General features: G+C 42.4%; 3 protein-coding genes across 3 annotated transcripts; all 3 read right to left on the bottom strand.

Moving 5' to 3' along the window:
* Nucleotides 1–1,193: 1,193 nt before the first annotated feature.
* On the bottom strand, nt 1,194–6,312 carry LOC143826312 (olfactory receptor 14I1-like). Its single transcript, XM_077315057.1, has 2 exons — nt 6,163–6,312; nt 1,194–2,725 (listed from the first exon to the last, which is right to left on the bottom strand). Exon 2 carries the CDS (start codon nt 2,579–2,581, stop codon nt 1,634–1,636), a length of 948 nt encoding a protein of 315 aa, XP_077171172.1. The 5' UTR covers nt 2,582–2,725; nt 6,163–6,312; the 3' UTR covers nt 1,194–1,633.
* Nucleotides 6,313–12,283: 5,971 nt separating this feature from the next.
* LOC143825282 (olfactory receptor 14I1-like) lies at nt 12,284–13,231 on the bottom strand. Its single transcript, XM_077313307.1, has one exon. It carries the CDS (start codon nt 13,229–13,231, stop codon nt 12,284–12,286), a length of 948 nt encoding a protein of 315 aa, XP_077169422.1.
* Nucleotides 13,232–18,732: 5,501 nt separating this feature from the next.
* Nucleotides 18,733–19,698, bottom strand: LOC143825281 (olfactory receptor 14A16-like). The gene has a single exon (XM_077313306.1). It carries the CDS (start codon nt 19,696–19,698, stop codon nt 18,733–18,735), a length of 966 nt encoding a protein of 321 aa, XP_077169421.1.
* Between the last annotated feature and the right edge of the window lie 149 nt (nt 19,699–19,847).

The raw sequence follows: 19,847 nt of genomic DNA, 5'->3' as shown, positions 1-19,847 counted from the left end.
ATTTTTGCCTTCATAAGGCAAGCCACAAAAATGGGAGGGACACAAGTAGGTACTAATACACCAAGAAGAAGGTGACACCGCGGTGCGAGCAGTCATTCAACAATTGGCTCACGGGCTTTGCTAAATAGTTGTCAGTCATCAGTGCAGCATACCTGCAATGCAGCAGGCATCTTGGCAGGTACCTGCCACATGTCCTGGAGGCTTGGGAGCTTGGGGGTGATGAGGCAATCCTGGAGTATGACCAGTGATTCAGGTCTTACAATGCTGTCTTACAACCCCTGGGTATGTTGGTGTCAAGTGCTAAAAGAACTCACAATGAACTTCTGTAAAAAAAAAGCTTTATTGGAATTATTGTTACATTGAGCAGAGCTAGCCCGCCGGGTTCAAAAGACAAACAGTTCACAGCGAGCACAGCAAATCATGATAACAAGTGAACAGCAGACAGGTTTCGATTTCAGGCAGACAGCTAATATAATGGGCCAGGGTTACATAGGGGCCCACCAATAAACAAAGTTAAGAAAACATGGAGAGACTCTGGTTAGACTAAAACATTGCAGAGGTTGAACTCATCAAGTGCAGCTAAATGCCTCTCGACAACTTCTCTATCCATGTCAACCTGCCACCCAGACACTATCCTTTGGCTACTGCCAACTCTAGATGTGCCTAAACCCTTTGACCTATGGGAAAAAAACAGATGTAAAATAGGCACTGAGCCTATTTGTCTATCTGCACCCAACAGTGGGCCTATTGCCTCCTTTACTTTATGTTTGCTCCTCACATAACTGAAAAATCTTAACTTGTTACAATGGGCTTCCCTGGCCAATCTTAGCTCACTGTCATCTTTGGCCTTTCTGATAATTGATCTACAGTGCCTAGTAACCTGTAGGTACTCATCTTTATAGCTCTGTCCTTTCCTCCATTTACTGAACTTTTTCCTTTTCTTTCTTAGTTCCTCTTGAAGTTCTCTGTTCATCCAAATAGGCTTCTTATACCTTCCCTACAGAATAAGCCCAACTCAAAGGCAATCAAAGACATGTTGTCAGAAACAAGCACAGAAATAACTTCTTTTGTGGCCAGATTTGCTTGGAGATCTATCAAAACATGGAAGAGCTGGATAGATTCGGAACAAATTAGGTACAGATAGTCTCAATTGCTTGAGAATTTTAAAATTAGAAGGATTCTTATAGCTGAAATGTTTTTAAATTTTATAATATATTAGTTATCAATGATTTATTATGTACCTTGTTAATGCCAGATATTTTTATGTATTTTGTAATTTAACTACTGGTCTAGTACCGTAATAATAAAGACTTGAGTTAAAATTCAGGTTGGGGTGTGGTCGGCTGAAAACAGGGCAGGATCTCCCCTTTGTCTAAATAACACTTCAGGTTTTATTTAAATCTGTGGCCAGTTATGCCAACACAGAAAAAAAAACATGTAAAGCATCTTTCCTGGGGCCGGTTATGCCCACCTGCCTGTCAAAAGTCTAGTGCAACAGACTGAGAACAAGAAGAGGGGGAAAGCAAATCAAAACATTAACCAAAACATTTTTCATTCTTATTATATTTGGATTCCCCACATTACAAAAACAGTCAAGAAAATAACTCAGATAAAGTCATTCAAGACAATTTTCCTAGAATTTGGCAGAAAAGGTTTTGGGGAAGTGTCTAAAATCAGTGAGCTTCGTCAATGCAGTCTTCAGGTCTTTGTTTCTCATGCTATAGATGAAGGGATTCAGCAGTGGAGGTAATATAGCATACATGACAGCAAAAATCATATTGATATCAGATGAAGAGTTAGCAGGAGGCCTTAAGTAAGCAAACACTGCAGTAAAAACAAACAGAGACACCACAGTGAGGTGGGGGATGCAAGTGGACAGGGCTTTTTTCCGACCCTGCACAGAAGGCATGCGGAGTAGTGTTGCAAAAATCTGCACATAGGTTATGACAATGAAGACAAAACATCCTCCAACTAGCATGCAGCTGAATAAAAGAACTCCAACTTCAATTAGATATAAATCTGAACATGAGAGTGGAAGCATCTGTGGAATTTCACAAAAGAACTGATTGATCTTATTGGAGCAGAAGGTGATGGAAAAAGTGCTCGTGGTGTGTAAAGTGGCATAAAGGTTACATGCAATCCATGCACCTGCTGCCATCTGAAAGCAGGCTCCTCTGTGCATGATGGTCTCATATTGCAATGGGTTGCAGATAGCCACATACCGATCATGCGCCATTATTGTAAGGATGGCATGATCTGCTGCTTCAAATAGAACGAAGAAAAACACTTGAGCCACACAACCTGAATAAGAAACTAACCTGGTGTTTTGGAGGGAATTGGCCATAGCTTTGGGTACCGTGACAGAAACTGTGCCAAGGTCCTGAACAGCCAAGTTCATTAGGAAGAAGTACATGGGGGTGTGTAGATGATGATTGAGCACTATAACCATGATGATGATAACATTCCCAGTCAGTGCAATCACATATATTACTAAAAAAATAATGAAATGTAAGATCTGCAGTTCTCGGGTGTCTGAAAATTCCAGGAGCACAAATTCAGATATGGATGTAAAATTGGTCATTTTGTTCTCAATATCCAGGTGCAGGTTACCTGGAGGAAATGTTCTAGAGAACTATCTTCAGCTGATCTCTTCAGAATTCTTCGCTGGTCTATTCAAAGGTGCTTTCTCTGAAGGCAATTGTCTTTCGATTGCACTGTAAATAAACTAAGATGAATGAATGGTTATTTACTATTCTTTTTTTAACCATAGCCTGGTAGGTAAGTCATTCTTGTACAAGCAAAGAGTGACATAGCCAAACTACATGGGAGACCCACTCCACTTCTTTTATATGTAGATGACACAGTTATCTTATCTAGGACTCGAGTTGGCCTAATACGCTATCTCCGGTCATTCGGAGATTACTGTAGTGACAATCAACTAAAAATAAACCTTGAAAAAACTAAGATCATGGTATATGCAAAGACCCGATATAGGTTTCCCTGGATAATAAATGGTAAACATATAGAACAGGTCAATCACTATAAGTATTTAGGCATAAACTTTACTTATAATAACTGTTGGGCCAACCATAGAGAAAAAACAATCAAATCTGCAAAAGGCCAGTTGTCCCTTTTAGCCAAGTTTTATCATCAAAAAGGCAACAAAAACCTTCAAGCAGCCATTAAAATCTACAATGCCAAAATAATTCCTCAGATACTTTATGGAATCCCAATATGGATGGATGCATTTAATAATAAATTAGAGAACATCCAATCTTTCTTTTTCAGAAATCTGCTAGGAGTCCCAAACTGTGTGGCCAATCATACACTTGTCGCAGAACTTGGCCAACAGAGTCTAGAAGCCCGGGCTTGGTCTCAGTCCTTTAAATACTGGTTAAAAATTCATTTCCATGCTCAAACGGGTAGTTTGTTAATTAACCTTTTGAGTGACCCTTATTCTTTAAGCTGGCTGGGCAAAATGTCAAAAAAACTTCAAATTATGGGTCTGGACATCTCATCCCTTAGCATGCAAGATGAAAGGACGATACTAAAGTTAATATCACAGAGACTAGAAGATCAGGATACACAGATTCTGGGCTCCTCTAACAACAGTGTATGTTCTCCCCACTTCTGGGATATTCCGTTATCTTACAAATCCATGCCCATGTATCTCCAAATTTTGGAGACACACCAGTTAAGAAGAGCATTTCTTCAAATGTCACCCGAGGTAGATTTTTGAAGATCCCTCCTCAGGAGAGATACTGTTTACATGGATGTAGTGTCCCTGACACGTTGCACCATATACTTCTGGTGTGTCCTAAGTTTGAAGTATTTCGTCGCCCGTTAGCTAATCATCTGAAGAAATTGAAATTCAGCTGTGTTAATGAGAAACACTGTATTAAAATGATATTAAATGTGAGGGACAGAGCAACTATTATAAAAGTAGCAAAGTTTTTACTGGCAATTTTAAATGAAAATCTTTTACGATAGATTTTACATCTGAAACTGTTTGAAAATTTCATTTTATGCTTTGCAATTTTATGCCAATAAAGGTATTCTGATTCTGATACATGGGAGATCAATATCTCACTGACTTTATCCAACCCCACCAACCATGTGTTAGTTTGCCCTGACCTAAGCTTCTAGAAAGAGCCTCTTGTAGCGCAAAGTGGTAAGGCAGCCGTCTGAAAGCTCTGCCCATGAGGCTGGGAGTTCAATCCCAGCAGCCGGCTCAAGGTTGACTCAGCCTTCCATCCTTCCAAGGTTGGTAAAATGAGTACCCAGCTTGCTTGCTGGGGGGGAAACGGTAATGACTAGGGAAGGCACTGGCAAACCACCCCGTATTGAGTCTCCCATGAAAACGCTGGAGGGCGTCACCCCAAGGGTCAGACATGACTCGGTGCTTGCACAGGGGATACCTTTACCTTTACCTTTTTAAGCTTCTAGAACTTCCACGTCCACACACTCTGGAAATTTGACCTAGAACTATACCAAACCTTGGAGAACGACTCCTATCCAACTTTTGCATGTATAAAAAAGGACAGCGAAAATTTTCCTGATTCCATATTAAATTCCACATATGAGGGCTGTTGTTACATAGACAATATCACACACAAATGGTGATGTGTCTGTTGGAAGTCCTCTTTTTGGAATATATATGCCAACATAGTCCTAGAAGGCCTTGGGGCCCCATTGTTAAGGGTCCATGATTCAGTAGAATTACTTTAACTCCACGTATAAATGCTGCATTCCCATCTTAGAGCTTTCAAATGGGCAATTTCACTCCCAAATGGAAGCAGTTTTCATAGGACAGCCAGAGAAGCAGGACTTAGTATTCTTAAATTTAAAGTAGCCGTGTTTGTCTGAAGTAGCACAATAAAATCGGAGTCCAGTAGCACCTTTAAGACCAACAAAGATTTATTCAAGGCGTCAGCTTTCGAGTGCAAGCACCATTCGTCAGATGTTAAGAAGATCATAGTCTGACGAAAGGTGCTTGCTCTCGAAAGCTCATGCCTTGAATAAATCTTTGTTGGTCTTAAAGGTGCTCCTGGACTCTGATTTTTTGTATTCTTAATTTTAACTCAGTCTGGTTTCCCACACCCAATAAGCCTCTCGGGTACCTCCTCACTGGTAGATCTAACCCAGAATAGATTTTTCCTACATCTCCAGATGCCCACTCCTGTGATTCTTAGGTTCACTGAAGTTAAAGAGACTGTTTCAACCAGCAATTCAGATTCTTGAGAACCAAGAACACTCTGTCTTGAATATCCTCTGATTAAAGTGGGTAGCTGTGTTTGTCTGAAGTAGCACAACAATAAATAGAGTCCAATAGCACTTTTAAGACCAACAAATATTTATTCAAGGTGCGAGCTTTTGAGTGCATGCTCTCTTCCTGAGACAAATGCACTCTGAGGAAGAGTGAACTCTGAGAAACTGTGCATGCACTCAAAAGCTCACACCTCAAATAAATCTTTGTTGGCCTTAAAGGTGCTATTGGACTCCATTTTTGTTGAATATCCTTTGTCTCTCCACTTTTCTTTAGGCTGCCCATTATATATTCTCAATAAACGTGTACATTTTAAATGCCCATTGCTTCTTTCTGGAAGTCAAATTGTGCATGTGCACAAAAGCTTTACCCAGAATTATATTTTGTCGGTCTTAAGGATGTCACTTTGTCCAGACCAACGCTGTATTCATAGGATTCAATGGCCATTCCTCTAACAGTGCAGGTAGGAAGATTGGCATGAGGGCTCCAGTTACAATTTGTCTTACACCACGATGCAATTTTATATATTAATTTTTAAAATGTGATTTATTAAATCTTTCTGGAAAACTTAGTAAAATATAAGAACAAAGTGAAGCTAGAGGTGCCCTAAAGACCAATGCCATTTTATTCAAGCAATACACAGAAGAAAACAGGGAACCTTTCTAAGGCAATATGTTTGTAATAATATATACAATGAGTAAATTCAATTTCTTTTACATCTTTTATATACCAGAAGGAACAACCATAACGGCTTCTAGATAGAATCTGTTTTCATTGGCTTCATCAGTGGTTGAAACCTCCAATACCAAATTCAAAATGTACAACTCCTGTTGCTTCAGACCAACACGGCTACCCATCTGAATCTATCCTAAAACGTAAAAGTTAGGAAGGAATACCTTTGAAACTGCTGCAATGGTGCTCCACTCAGATATGGATGTTCTAGTACCAAATATTATCGAATCCCTTAGAGTCCTGTTTCTTCTCTGAACCTTTTCAGCTTTGGTTCCCTATCTCCATTTCTGCTCAGTTTCCGTTGTCAAGTAGAATGTCTTCATGCTTCATGTGGATGTGGTTTGATGCCTAAATAGCATTAAGATCTGTAACAAATGAGAGGAGGTCTGGCTCAATTTATCGGTTTAAATTCATCTATCCACCTGTCCAGGTTAGTCCATAGAGGGCTCGATAGAATGTGTGCTGCTAGTTTCTGTCAAATAATAGACTAAAAGTCTGTGTAAGTAAGACAGAGCTTAATTTATGTTCTGTCCTTGGCAACTGGCTCCCAGGAGTTCACCTCACTTAATTACCATGTGTTGCTGAAGCCTTTTACTGTTGCTGTATTCTCTCCCCCCCCCACACACACATACACCTTTATTTTTAACTATCCTAAATAGATAATTAGTACAAATGCCTGTGCATGATGTAAGACCCAAGATATCTAAGCAATATCGTTAGTATTAGAGTTTTTTGAGTGTTCCACTGTGCACCCAAAAGAAAGATCCCTCAACAATTTAGGAGTTCAGCTTTGGTTTGTTAAAATTTTACACTGAAGTGCATAAAAAAGCTTTTTGAAATATATTTTATGGATCTTTCAGTCCCCCAAGATTTTTTCCAGTGACTGGGCAGGTCCATATTTCCTAAGCTTGCTTTGGTATTCTCAACACAGCTTCCTTTTCTTCACTGACATGTTAAGGTCTGTACAGACAGGCTGAGTTTGTTTGTGATCCTGTGCAGATAGGGAGATCCAGTGGGGCAAAAGCAACAATTGACAAAGAGTCCTGGCAAAGTGCCATGTAGGCATTTGGAGGGATGGACAGCTGTCAGCCAGGGACAGTTCAGCCTGACCACCTTTCAAGACAAATCTAAATAACAAAAATAAATTGCTGTGATATTGTAACAAGGGAATGGAGAAAATCAAATCTTTAACAATACACACAAGAAATGTCTAGCGCAATAGATTATCAAATGTGTGTCGTCAATGAAATATAAGAATCCATATACATGGCAACATTAATCTTGCAAAATCTTGCTATGGAACAGCAGCTTGTTCCAGATTGAGCAGCAAATGAAAGAATTAAGCCCTTGGTAGAAATCTTCCCAGTTTCCAAATTGTGATTCCTTGAAGCTCCTAGATTTAATATGCTCTTGAATTCATTTAAAAGTTAAACATTAGGATTAAATTAACAAAACCCTGCTAAATCCATCTGACATTAAAACCATCATACAGTCAGTCAGCTGTCAGCTAAGGAAACTCTTTTCAGTGCTGCCAATGGTCTTTCTGATTGGTTTTAGGGTGTGAACACGGCAGGAGGCTCTGTCAGCATTGGTGTTTATTGGCCCAAACCAAATGCCTGTTCACGTCAGTTAATTACCAAGTGTTGCTGGAGCCTTCTACTGTGTCCGTATTCTCACCCTGCCCCATTTCTTTTGTAACTATCCTAAATAGATAATTAGTAAAACATGCCTATGCATGATGTAAGACCCAAGACATCGAAGGAATATCCATGTCCTAGACCGTTTATGCACTGGGAACTTCACTGTCCCAGCTCTCGTATAGGAACACAAATCGGGGGTGGATGAGGCGCACCGGGCCAAATGCTCCCCCATGTGGGTGCAAGAAGAGGCGGGGCAACGTGCCATGACTAAAACCCCAGGCTGCAGCCTGCCATGAAACCTCCAGTGCATAAACGGTCTTAGTGGGGCAAAAGCAGGCATTGATGGAGAGGCATGGTGAAGAATAAGTGCCATGTAGGCATTTGGAGGGCTGGACAGCTGTCACCCTGACCCCCTTGTGTGTGAGCTATTGGCTCTCCACCAATTCCTCCTCTCTCCACTTCATGCACTTAGCGAGCCACGAGCCTTATACAGACATCCGTCCCACAGCTGCAGGCTGTGGGTTGGGGTGAGGCGAGACAAGGGGGACAATATGTCCTTGGTGGGAGGGTGACGATTTTTGGTACAGGATGTAACCATGTTAGGTAAGACAAGGGGCTTTTTTCCTGGGACTACAATCGCACGGTTTGCACTCAGAAGCCTTGCTGCTGCTCACTTGTTTGTGAGAGGAGTGGTGGGGCACATACAGGCTTGGGTTGCACCCAAGGAGGGCAGCACCCAGCAGCCCTTTCATCAGGCCCAATCTTTCATGAGGAAGAAGAGCCCCTCGACCTTCAACTGCCACCAGGACTGCCTGAGGCCAGCATGGAAGGTGCACTCATCAGAGCCCCCTGTTCTGGTACAGCTAGAGGCTCTGCAGCGTTGGCTGCAGAGGTAACTGGATAGGGAGGTGGTAGAATATCTGCTCACTGGGTTTGAGGTAGGTTTCCACATTCCTTTCACAGGTGCAAGTTTGACAGCAGAGAGTGGCTATCTGAGGTCGACCATCCACATGCAGGGGATTGTGAAGGAGAAGTTGGGTAAGGAGACCACGACCAGCAGGATTGCAGTCCCATTCTCTTTCCCACTGTTCACAAACCAAAGGGTCTCCCCCATTGGGGTGGTACCCAAGAAGGCCAGGGAGAAGTGCTACCTCATTCATCACTTGTCATATGTTAGAAGGCAGTTGTCCTCAACCATTTTATCACCGGGGACCGGTCAACGCTTGACAATTTTACAGAGGCCCAGGGGGGGGGTAGACTTTTGCCGAGGGACGTCACCGCCGCCTGAGCCCCTGCTCCCCTTGCTTTCCCTGACTTCCACCGCTCGCTGGGGGGTGCTGCCAGCAGCAGCTGTGCAGTGCCATTACAAGGGGGATCCCCAGCCATGGCGGCCGCTGGAGAGCACCAAAGGTGAGCTGGCAGCAGAGTGGCAGGGCAGCCCCTGAGGCAGCAGCTGGAGAGGAGGAGCTGCGGCACGGTACCGACTGATCTGCGGACCGGTACCGGTCCCCAGACCGGGGGTTGGGGACCACTGCTAGAAGGGACATGGTCAATGCAGGTTAAGCTGTGACGATTCAAAAGAGACCAGAATGGGAAAGGGGCATGGGTCACATTGGCTAAAAATCCTTTGGGGACCATCGTATGCAGTGCAGGCCATCCAGCCTAGACTGGGAGGGACACTGTTAATGCATCAAAAGGGCACATCCCTCTCCAGGTATCTATTTGCGGACAAACTTAGAACCTGCAACAAGGGTTTTGGCTTGCGGTTGGGATGCTATGGGATGCATTCTTTTCGTATCGGTGCTGCTACACAGGCGTTTCAAGATGGAGCATCTCCACATGAGATAATGGGCTTGGAGCACTGGAAATACAGGGCTTATAAGCTGTATGTGCATCCTCCAGCTCGCAGCTAACACATTCATTGTTCTAGGGCAACTATCATTGACCTCAGATGTCCTCTTCATGGGCCATAGTTATGCGAACTGTTCGTCCATATGCAGCATGCTCCAGTTGGAGGACTCACCTAGGACTTGATGAACACCTTCTTTGGTCTGGCTGCAGGGGGATGAAGTGGAAAAACCTCCTGGAGGTGGTTGTGTCGGAGGTTTATAGGGCAGCCGTGCCAGCGGCTGTAGTAATACAACTTTGGGGGGGGGGACATCCCCAAGTTTGAAGAGTTACAGCTAATTAATGTTATTACTGGAAATTTAATGGTCCTGAGACAACGTTTGCCCAGAACCAAAATATTCTGTCAGCTATAGTTGAAATCTGTGGGTATGCCTTAGCACCTAAGGGGATGAGCCTATTGGTTAGGAAAGTTAATGAAATGCTTACTAGGTTCGTTGAGAAGAAGTAGAAGAAGAGTTGGTTCTTATATGCTCCTTTTCTCTATCCGAAGGAGGCTCACAGCGACTTACAGTTGCCTTCCCTTTCGTCTCCCCACAACAGACACCCTGTGAAGTGGGTTTGGCTGACAGAGCCCTGATATCACTGATCAGTCAGAACAATTTTATCAGTGCCGTGTTGAGCCCAAGGTCACCCAGCTGGCTGCATGTGCTGGAGTGCAGAATCGAACCCAGCATGCCAGATTAGAAGTCCGCACTCCTAACTACACCAAACTGAAGGATGGAGAGGGACAGTGGTCAAGCATCTGGAAGTGGACCACAACCTGGAAGCTCTATATCATCCCGACATTGTACACCTTTCAGACTGGGAACAGATGTGTGGCTCCACGACATTCGTGATGCCCTCTGTGAATGGCTGGAATCAAGGAAGTCTTGAAAGACCTTGCTCTTGCCTTCACGGCCCGGTGCCAGGCCGCAGCCCGCGGGTTGAGGACCACTGTATTAAAGCACTTAGGGGAGTTAAGCAGGGTTGTGTTTTACCACCCCTACTGTTTAATATCTCTATAAATGATATGGTTGAACATTTTCGGAATAGTGAATTACATCCCCCCAGATTAGCTAACAAACATACCTCGCTACTGCTGTATGCAGATGGCGCTGTCCTGTTATCAAGAACGCCAAATGGAATGAGAAGGGCCTTGGTTCTACTGGCTAATTATTGCTGATTGAACCAGCTAGAGGTCAATCATTCAAAAACAAAGATTATGGTTTTTGGTAACAAGCCTAAAACATATACATGGCATCTCAATTCATCACCCATAGAAGAAGTCAGACTTTACAAAATATCTGGGAGTACTATTCCAAATGGCCATAGAAACCCCCATATATCATATATTTCCTCAAATGCCCAGAGTAGCTCAGGTGCCATTCAGAAATTCTTCTGGCACAAAGGTGGGCATAATGTTCCCACAGCCCTTAAGCTGTTCAAGGCAAAACCTCTAGCACAGATGATGTATGGGGCCCCATCGTGTATAAATGCCAATATTTCCAGCCTAGAATAGACCAAGGCTAAATTTTTAAGATCCCTGCTCTAAGTACCAACCAGCATTTCCAACAATGCAATCCGGGTGGAAACAGGAATGTATTCTGTCCAGACCAGAATATGGATATGTACGTCCATGTACTGGTTAAAATTGTTTTTTTCCACAAAGGGTTTGCTTAACCTAATGATGTCTGAATCATTGGTTGTGCCGTGGATATCCACTCTTGAGAAAAAACTTTGCTCATATTGTCTATCGAAACAGTTAATACTGTCTCTGGGTTTCAACCGAGCAAAGGAAACGATAAAACAAAGAATCCGAGATATCCATCGCCAACAGGATTTCAATCAAGTAAAAAATCCACTTTTCCCAATGCCTCCACTTAATAATTTGAGGCCATTACCTTATTTATCTAATCTTGTTTTCCCAGAACATATGAGATCATTTACTCTCTTATGATATAACATGCTCCCATCCGCTTTTAGGGAAGGCTTATTTAAAAACATACCCATCTGTAATTGTTTATGCATCTGCTAGGATGGGAGCATTGAGACATCTGAACATGTATTATTCCAATGTATGCTATACTATCAATTCAGGGGAGCACTTATACCTTCCCTACAGAATAAGCCCAACTCAAAGACAAAGACATGTTGTCAGACAAAAGCACAGAAATAACTTCTGTTGTGGCCAGATTTGCTTGAAGAGCTATCAAAACATGGAAGAGCTGGGTGGATTCGGAACAACTTAGTTACAGATAGTCTCAATTGCTTGAGAATGCTTGTGAATTTTAAAATTAGAAGGATTCTTATAGCTGAAATATTTTTAAATTTTATAATATTTTAATTATCAATTATTTGTATGTACCTTGTTAATGCCAGATGTTTTTATGTATTGTGTAATTTGACTACTGGTCTAGTACCGTAATAATAAAGACTTGATTTGAGTTAAAATTCAGGTTGGGGTGTGGTCAGCTGAAAACAGGGCAGGATCACCCCTTTGTCTAATTAACACTTCAGATTTTATTTAAAGCTGTGGCCGGTTATACCAACACCAAAAAACACGTAAAGGATTTCTCATGGGGCCGGTAATGCCCACCTGCCTGTCAAAAGTCTAGTGCAACAGATTGAGAACAAGAAGAGGGGGAAAGCAAATCAAAACAATAACCAAAACATTTTTCATTCTTATTATATTAGGATTCCCCACATTACAAAAACAGTCAAGAAAATAAGTCAGATAAATTCATTCAAGACAATTTTCCTAGAATCTGGCAGAAAAGGTTTTGTGAAAGTGTCCAAAAGCAGTGAGCTTCAACAAGGCAGTCTTCAGGTCTTTGTTTCTCATGCTATAGATGAAGGGATTCAGCAGTGGGGGTAATATAGAATAAATGATGGCAAAAAGTATATTGATATAAGATGAAGAGTTAGTGGGAAGCCTTAAGTAAGCAAACATTCCAGTAAAAACATTCAGAGACACCACAGTGAGGTGGGGGATGCAAGTGGAGAGGGCTTTTTTCCGGCCCTGCACAGAAGGCATGTGGAGTAGTGTTGCAAATATCTGAACGTAGGTTATGATGATGAAGACAAAAAATCCTCCAACTATGATGCAGCTGAATAAAAGAACTCCAACTTCAATTAGATATAAATTTGAACATGAGAGTGTAAGAATCTGTGGAATTTCACAAAAGAACTGATTGATCTTATTGGAGCAGAAGGTGATGGAAAAAGTGCTTGTGGTGTGTAAAGTGGCATAAAGGTTACATGCAATCCATGCACCTGCTGCCATCTGAAAGCAGGCTCCTCTGTGCATGATGGTCTCATATTGCAATGGGTTGCAGATAGCTACATACCGATCATGCGCCATTATTGTAAGAATGGCAAAATCTGACACTTCAAATAGAAAGAAGAAAAACACTTGAGCCACACAACCTGAATAAGAAATTGAGTGGGTGTTTTGGAGGGAATTGGCCATAGCTTTGGGTACCATGACAGAAACTGTGCCAAGGTCCTGAACAGCCAAGATCATTAGGAAGAAGTACATGGGGGTGTGTAGATGATGATCAAGCATGACAGCAATGATGATGAGAAGATTCCCAGACAGTGCAATCACATATAGTACTAAAAATATAAGGAAATGTAAGATCTGCAGTTCTCGGGTATCTGAAAATTCCAAGAGCACAAATTCAGATATGGATGTAAAATTGGGCATTTTCTTCCGCAATACCTGGAGGAAATGTTCAAGAGAACTATCCTCAGCTGGTCTCTTCAGAATTCTTTGCTGGTCTATTCAATGGTGCTTTCTCTGAAGGCAATCGTCTTTCGATTGCACTGTAAATAAACTAAGATAAGTGAATGGTTAATTATGATTTTTTTTAACCATAATCATAGTTACCGTAGCCTGGTAACTAAGTTGTTCTTGTACAAGCAAAAAATGACATAGTTTGTAGATAGCCAAATTACATGGGAGATCAATATCTCACTGACTTTCTCCAACCCCACCAACCATGTGTTATTTTGCCTAAACCTAAGCTATTAGAACTTCCATGTCCACACACTCTGGAAATTTGACCTAGAACTATATCAAACCTTGGTGAGCGACTCCTATCCAATTTTTGCATGTATAAGAAGGGGCAGTGAAAATCTTCCTGATTCCATATTAAATTCCACATGTCAGGGCTGTTGTTACATAGACAATACCACACACACAAACAGTGATAAGTCTGTTGGAAGGCCTGTTACTTGGAATATATATGGCTACACAGTCCTAGAAAGCCTTGGGTCCCCATTCTTAAGGGTCTATGATGCAGGAGAATTATATTAATTCCACATATAAATGCTGCATTCCCATCTTAGAGCTTTCAAATGGACAATTTCACTCCCAAATGGAAGCAGTTTTCATAGGACAGCCAGAGAAGCAGGACTTTGTATTCTTAAGTTTAACTCAGTCTGGTTTCCCCAACCCAATAAGCCTCTCAGGTACCTCTTCACTGGTAGTTCTAACCCAGAATAGATTTTTGCTTCAGCTCCAATTTCCCACTCCTTATGTCCACTGAAGTTAAAGAGACTGTTTCACCCATCTTTATTGGCCTTAAAGGTACTATTGGACTCTATTTTTGTTGAACATACTTGTCTCTCCACTTTTCTTTAGGCTGCCCATTATATTCTAAATAAACGTGTATATTTTAAATGCCCATTGCTTCTTTCTGGAAGACAAATTGTGCATGTGCACAAAAGCTTTACCCAGAATTAAATTTTGTCAGTCTTAAGGATGTCACTTTGTTCAGACCAACGCTGTATTCATAGAATCATGGTTCAAAATGGCCATTCCTCTAACAGTGCAGGTAGGAAGATTGGCACAAGGGCTCCAGGTACAATTCCTCTTACACCATGATGCAATTTTACTTATTAATTTTTAAAATGTGATTTATTAAATCTTTCTGGGCAACTTAGTCAAATATAAGAACAAAGTGAAGCTAGATGTCCCCTAAAGACTATTGCCGTTTTATTCAAGCAATCAATAGAAAAAACAATATGTTTGTAGTAATGGCAATATGTTTGTAGTAATATATGTTTGTAGTAATATATACAATATACAATGAGTAAATTCAATTTCTTTTACATCTTTTATATACCAGGAGGAATAACCATAATAGCTTCTAGATACAGTCCGTTTTCATTGGCTTCATCAGTGGTTGAAACCTCCAATACTAAATTCCAAATGTACAACTCCTGTTGCTTCAGACCAACACGGCTACCAATCTGAATCTATCCTAAAACATTGTAAAAGTTAGGAAGGAATACCTTTGAAACTGCTGCAATGGTGCTCCACTCAGATATAGATGTTCTAGTACCAAATATTATCGAATGCCTTAGAGTCCTGTTTCTTCTCCAGACCTTTTCAGCTTTAGTTCCCTATCTCCATTTCTGCTCAGTTTCCGTTGTCAAGTAGAATGTTTTCATTCTTCATGTGGATGTGGTTTGATGCCTAAATAGCATAAAGATCTGTAACAAATAAGAGGAGGTCTGGCTCAATTTATCATCTATCCACCTGTCCAGGTTATTCCATAGAGGGCTCGATAGAATGTGTGCTGATAGTTTCTGTCAAATAATAGACTAAAAGTCTGTGTAAGTAAGACAGAGCTTAATTTATGTTCTGTCCTTGACAACTGGCTCCCAGGAGTTCACCTCACTTAATTGCCAAGTGTTTCTGAAGCCTTTTACTGTTGCCGCATTCTCTCCCCAGCACGCACACACCTTTTTTTTTAACTATTCTAAATAGATAATTAGTACAAATGCCTGTGCATGATGTAAGACCCAAGATATCTAAGCAATATCCTTGTCTTAGTATTAGAGTTCTTTGAGTGTGCCACCGTGTACCCAAAAGAAAGATCCCTCTACAATTTAGGAGTTCAGCTTTGGTTTGTTAAAATTTTAAGCTGAAGTGCATAAAAAGCTTATTGAAAAATATTTTATGGACCCTTCAGTCCCCCAAGATTTTTTCCAGTGACTGGGCTGATCCATTTTTCCTAAGCTTGCTTTGGTATTCTCAACACAGCTTCCTTTTCTTCACTGACATGTTAAGGCCTGTGCAGACAGGCTGATTTTGTTTGTGATCCTGTGCAGGTGGGGAGATCCAGTGGGGTGAAAGCAACAATTGACAGAGAGCTTTCAGCTAATGAAACTCTTTTCAGTGCTACCACTGGTCTTTCTGATTGGCTTTAGATTGTTTACATGGCAGGAGGCTCTGTGAGCATTGGTGTTTATTAGCCCAAACCAAATGCCTGTTAGAAGAGCTCCATTTTGCAAGCTTGTGGAACTGAGACCATTTCCATATTAGGAGATATATCTTGCTTTAAAGGTAAAGATAAAGGTATCCCCTGTGCAAGCATGGGTCATGTCTGACCCCTCAGGTGACGCCCTCTAGCGTTTTCATGGCAGACTCAATACGGGGTGGTTTGCCAGTGCCTTCCACAGTCATTACCGTTTACCCCCCAGCAAGCTGGGTACTCATTTTACCGACCTTGGAAGGATGCAAGGCTGAGACAACCTTGAGCCGGCAGCCTCATGGACAGAGCTTCAGGCTGCATGTCTGCTGCCTTAGCACTCTGCGCCACAAGAGGCTCATATATCTTGCTTTAGTCTCATTTTGAATTTCCATTGGATGCTATAAGTTGACACTGGAGTTTCCATATTTGGGCTGTCCTCCCTTTATTTCCCAGGTTGGCTTGCTGCACTGAGTCCAACAGAGCCAGTCTCCTATCATGCTTTGTCTCTTCTCCTTTTCAAAATCTGTGAGGTTTTTTTTTTGCCTGCCTGTTTAAACCTTTGTTTTTGTAGACCCCTTAATCCCACCATTCTGCACCCTAGATCACCTCCCCCACAGAGTGTGCTGAATGTACTTTAAAAAAAAAAAACCTTAGTTATCATTATCCATTGTTGTTCCTCTATATATTTATGAAACAGCCTAGGGGTGGGATGTGTCTGGCTGCCCAAGTTGGAATAGGGCCAATCAGGATGCAGGCAGCTTGGCCCTTATTGGCCCTGCCCCTGCAGCTCTCACCCTCCTCCCTGGACTCTAGCCTCTTTGCTCTCAGATTCCGCAGTGCCTGGAGCCAGCAGAAGGTAAGGGGAGAGGGCCCTGGGCAAAGGGTTGTGGTGGAGGGCTAGCTAATGAGGGCCTCTTGGTCTGTTAGGCTGGGCCTGCTGATGAGGGACTCCTGGCCTGCTGACTGCCTGCTAAGGAGCACTGTCCTGATCCTGCTACTGAGCTGCCCAGCCCCTGTCTGCCCCACTTGATCTGGCTGCGAGCTGCGGCCCAAAGCCACCTTATGCTGCCTGGCCGGGGCCCAGGGGAGGGGGCCCTTTCAAGGCTCATTCTTAGGAACAGGCTTTGAAGCTAGTAACTGTCACAGCTCCTCTTGCTCACCTACTCACAATCTGCCTTTCATAAAATCAGCATTTCTGTCAGATGACAATTAAGCCTCTGCTTAAAAACTTCCAATGAATTTGTCAATGATGAGTTATGTTTTAAATATTGAGATTTTATTTTTGCAGAAAATAAATAAATAGGAGGAATATATTTAGACACACACAACAAGTTTTCTTAGATTGTATACATTAATTTTATTTTTATTTTTTATGTTGCCACTTGGTAACAACACTGTTTACCTTTTGGTGCTCTTTCTTGGCTTCTCTTTGTAGCAATGATACATGTTTAGTGGTGGGGTAGGGCTGGATTGGAGGAATTGTTTGCCTGGGTTGTCTTTTCTCAATGCTCATTGACACCTGTACGCTGTTCCCTGTATGCATCATGTAATTATAAGGAAAGATCCTTAATATTTAGAGTGCCCTAACAGGAATGCAGACTGGGCAGTCCACAGAGGCTGGTTCCATGGTGGTAACATCCCCATCTGCTGATGCCTCAAGAAAGGGTCAAACAAATAATGTGTCAGAACTGTACTGGTGGGTGGGTCATTATCCAAGGAATGACTCTTCCTCCATCAGAATATGGCCCCTGATAAGGTTGTTCCCCATGTGAGAGCCGTAGAGGCAAGGGACCGGCCTTCCCTGCTGGGTAAGGTGGTCCCAGGGCGCCTCTACACTCCAAGTTATGTGCAGCCGGATGGCTCTGGGGGTGCGGGTCTCCTTCAAGGTGCCTCAAATTGGGCCAACCCTCTGTTATGGGTTGGATGCAATAAAAGGCTGAGGCCACGTTGATGCCATTCCTGATTGTCGTGTTTTGTTTTGCATCAGTCCCCGCCTGCAAATCAACTAAAAACAACCATTTCCCACATTTGTACCACAGATTATTGTTCATCAACACAAGCCTTTATTACTGTGGGGAAATAAATATTCTCCATGCTGCCTGGAAGACACGTAGAAATTCCTAGATAATAAACTCATGGGGGTACAAAAACAACAGTAACAAACACATCCTGAGTGGTTTTCTACCTCAGCTTTGTTTAGGGGGGAGGGGTTGTGGGGTTGGTTATTTAAAAAAAACACACACCATTATTCGTGAGTGATGTGCCTGTCCTGTAGAGACAGTGTTTACTACTGTACAGGTTACAATGCACAAGAGGGAAATTCTCTAGAGACACTTATCTTTTCATTCGCTATTTATCGTTCAATCCACAGCTCTTGCCTCAGGAAGTTCAGGCTGCATACATGGTTTCCTCTCCTTCATTTTATTCCCAGAACTTCTACTTCTTTCATATTTGGCATCAGAGATGGGGACACTGCAAGACCCAAGACTTCTGGCAGGGCTCACTGTCACTGAATGCGGCCGACAAACCTCCTCTTCCAGCTTCCCGCCTGACCTTCCTTTGTTCTTCTGTTTGCAAGTGCTCCATCTGATATGCCCTTAGCTACCTGGGCTGCCCGCTATTCCTAGGAAATAGTTGACAATCACAACACTGATACTTCCAGGCACTCACACCCCATAGGATCAATGAGGAAATGGAATGCAGATGGTTGAGGGAGTAGTCTGGAGCAAGGTGACAATAGATACACAAACAAGTGGGGTTATTTTGGAGGGGGAAGAGGACAGGGTGACAGAGGAGGAGGGGGGTCTGTGAACACTTCTTGCTCAATGCCCATCAAAACATGGGTTGTAGTACAATCTTCCAAAGTGCTTCAGAATAAGTCAACCGAATCTTTCTAGTATACAAATCTGAGTTTGTTTGTTTTTAAAAGTTTGCACAATCTCCTTCAAGCTCCTGTTGGTAAAAAAGATCTGGCTGCTGTTACTTTTGAAAAATGACCCCTATCAGAGAGCTTCAATAAGGCACCCTTGATTTCTTTGTTTCTCACGCTATAGATGAACGGGTTGAGCACAGGAGGCAGAACAGCATAAATGATTGCAAAAAGGACATTCTGCTCAGATGACATGTCACTGCGAGGCCTCATGTAGGCAAAGAGGCCACTAAATATAAGCAAAAACACCACAGTGAGGTGGGGAAGGCAGGTGGAGAGGGCTTTTTTCTGGCCATGAACAGAAGGGATTCTGAGCACTGCTGCAAAAACCTGCATGTAGGAGACTATGATGAAGATGAAGCATCCAAATCCAGGGAAACAGCCAAATATAATAAGACCAACTTCAACTAGATACATGTCAGAGCAGGAGAGTTTTATTATCTGTGGGATTTCACAGAAGAACTGGTTGATCATGTTGGAACAGAAGGTGATGGAAAAAGTTCCTCCACTATGTAATACACCATTGAGAATACCTGCAATCCAAGCACTGGCTGCCATCTGGATGCAGGCTCCTCTGTGCATAATTGTCTCGTATTGCAGTGGATTGCAGATAGCGACATACCGATCATGGGCCATTATTGTTAAGATAGCCATATCTGACCCTTCCAGGAAAATGAGGAAGAAAACCTGAGCCACACAGGCAGGATAAGAAATGGACCTGGAGTTCAGGAGGGAATTGGCTATAGCTTTGGGTAGCGTGACTGAAACTAAGCCAAGATCCAGAAGAGCCAGGTTCAGGAGAAAAAAGTACATGGGAGTGTGCAGGTGATGATCAAGGGCTACAGCAATTATGATAAGAAGATTGCCAGTCACTGCAGTCAAGTATACTGTTAAGAAGACAAAGAAATGCAAGATCTGTAGTTCTCGGATGTCTGAAAATTCCAGGAGCAGAAATTCCAAGGGGGATGTAAGGTTGAGCATTATGCCCTCAATATCCAGCTGCAGCCTGTCTGTAGAACCTATGAGAGAAACTATTTTATTCTAGTAATGTCAATTAACAATTAGGCTGATTTTCCAGTTTCACCATGTCAGTCTACAAAACAGCCCTGGAATTGGGGGGGGGGGGGGAT

This window comes from Paroedura picta, chromosome 16, assembly GCF_049243985.1.
Source record: "Paroedura picta isolate Pp20150507F chromosome 16, Ppicta_v3.0, whole genome shotgun sequence".
Taxonomy (NCBI): domain Eukaryota; kingdom Metazoa; phylum Chordata; class Lepidosauria; order Squamata; family Gekkonidae; genus Paroedura; species Paroedura picta.
This window is presented reverse-complemented; position numbering and strand designations above follow the sequence as displayed.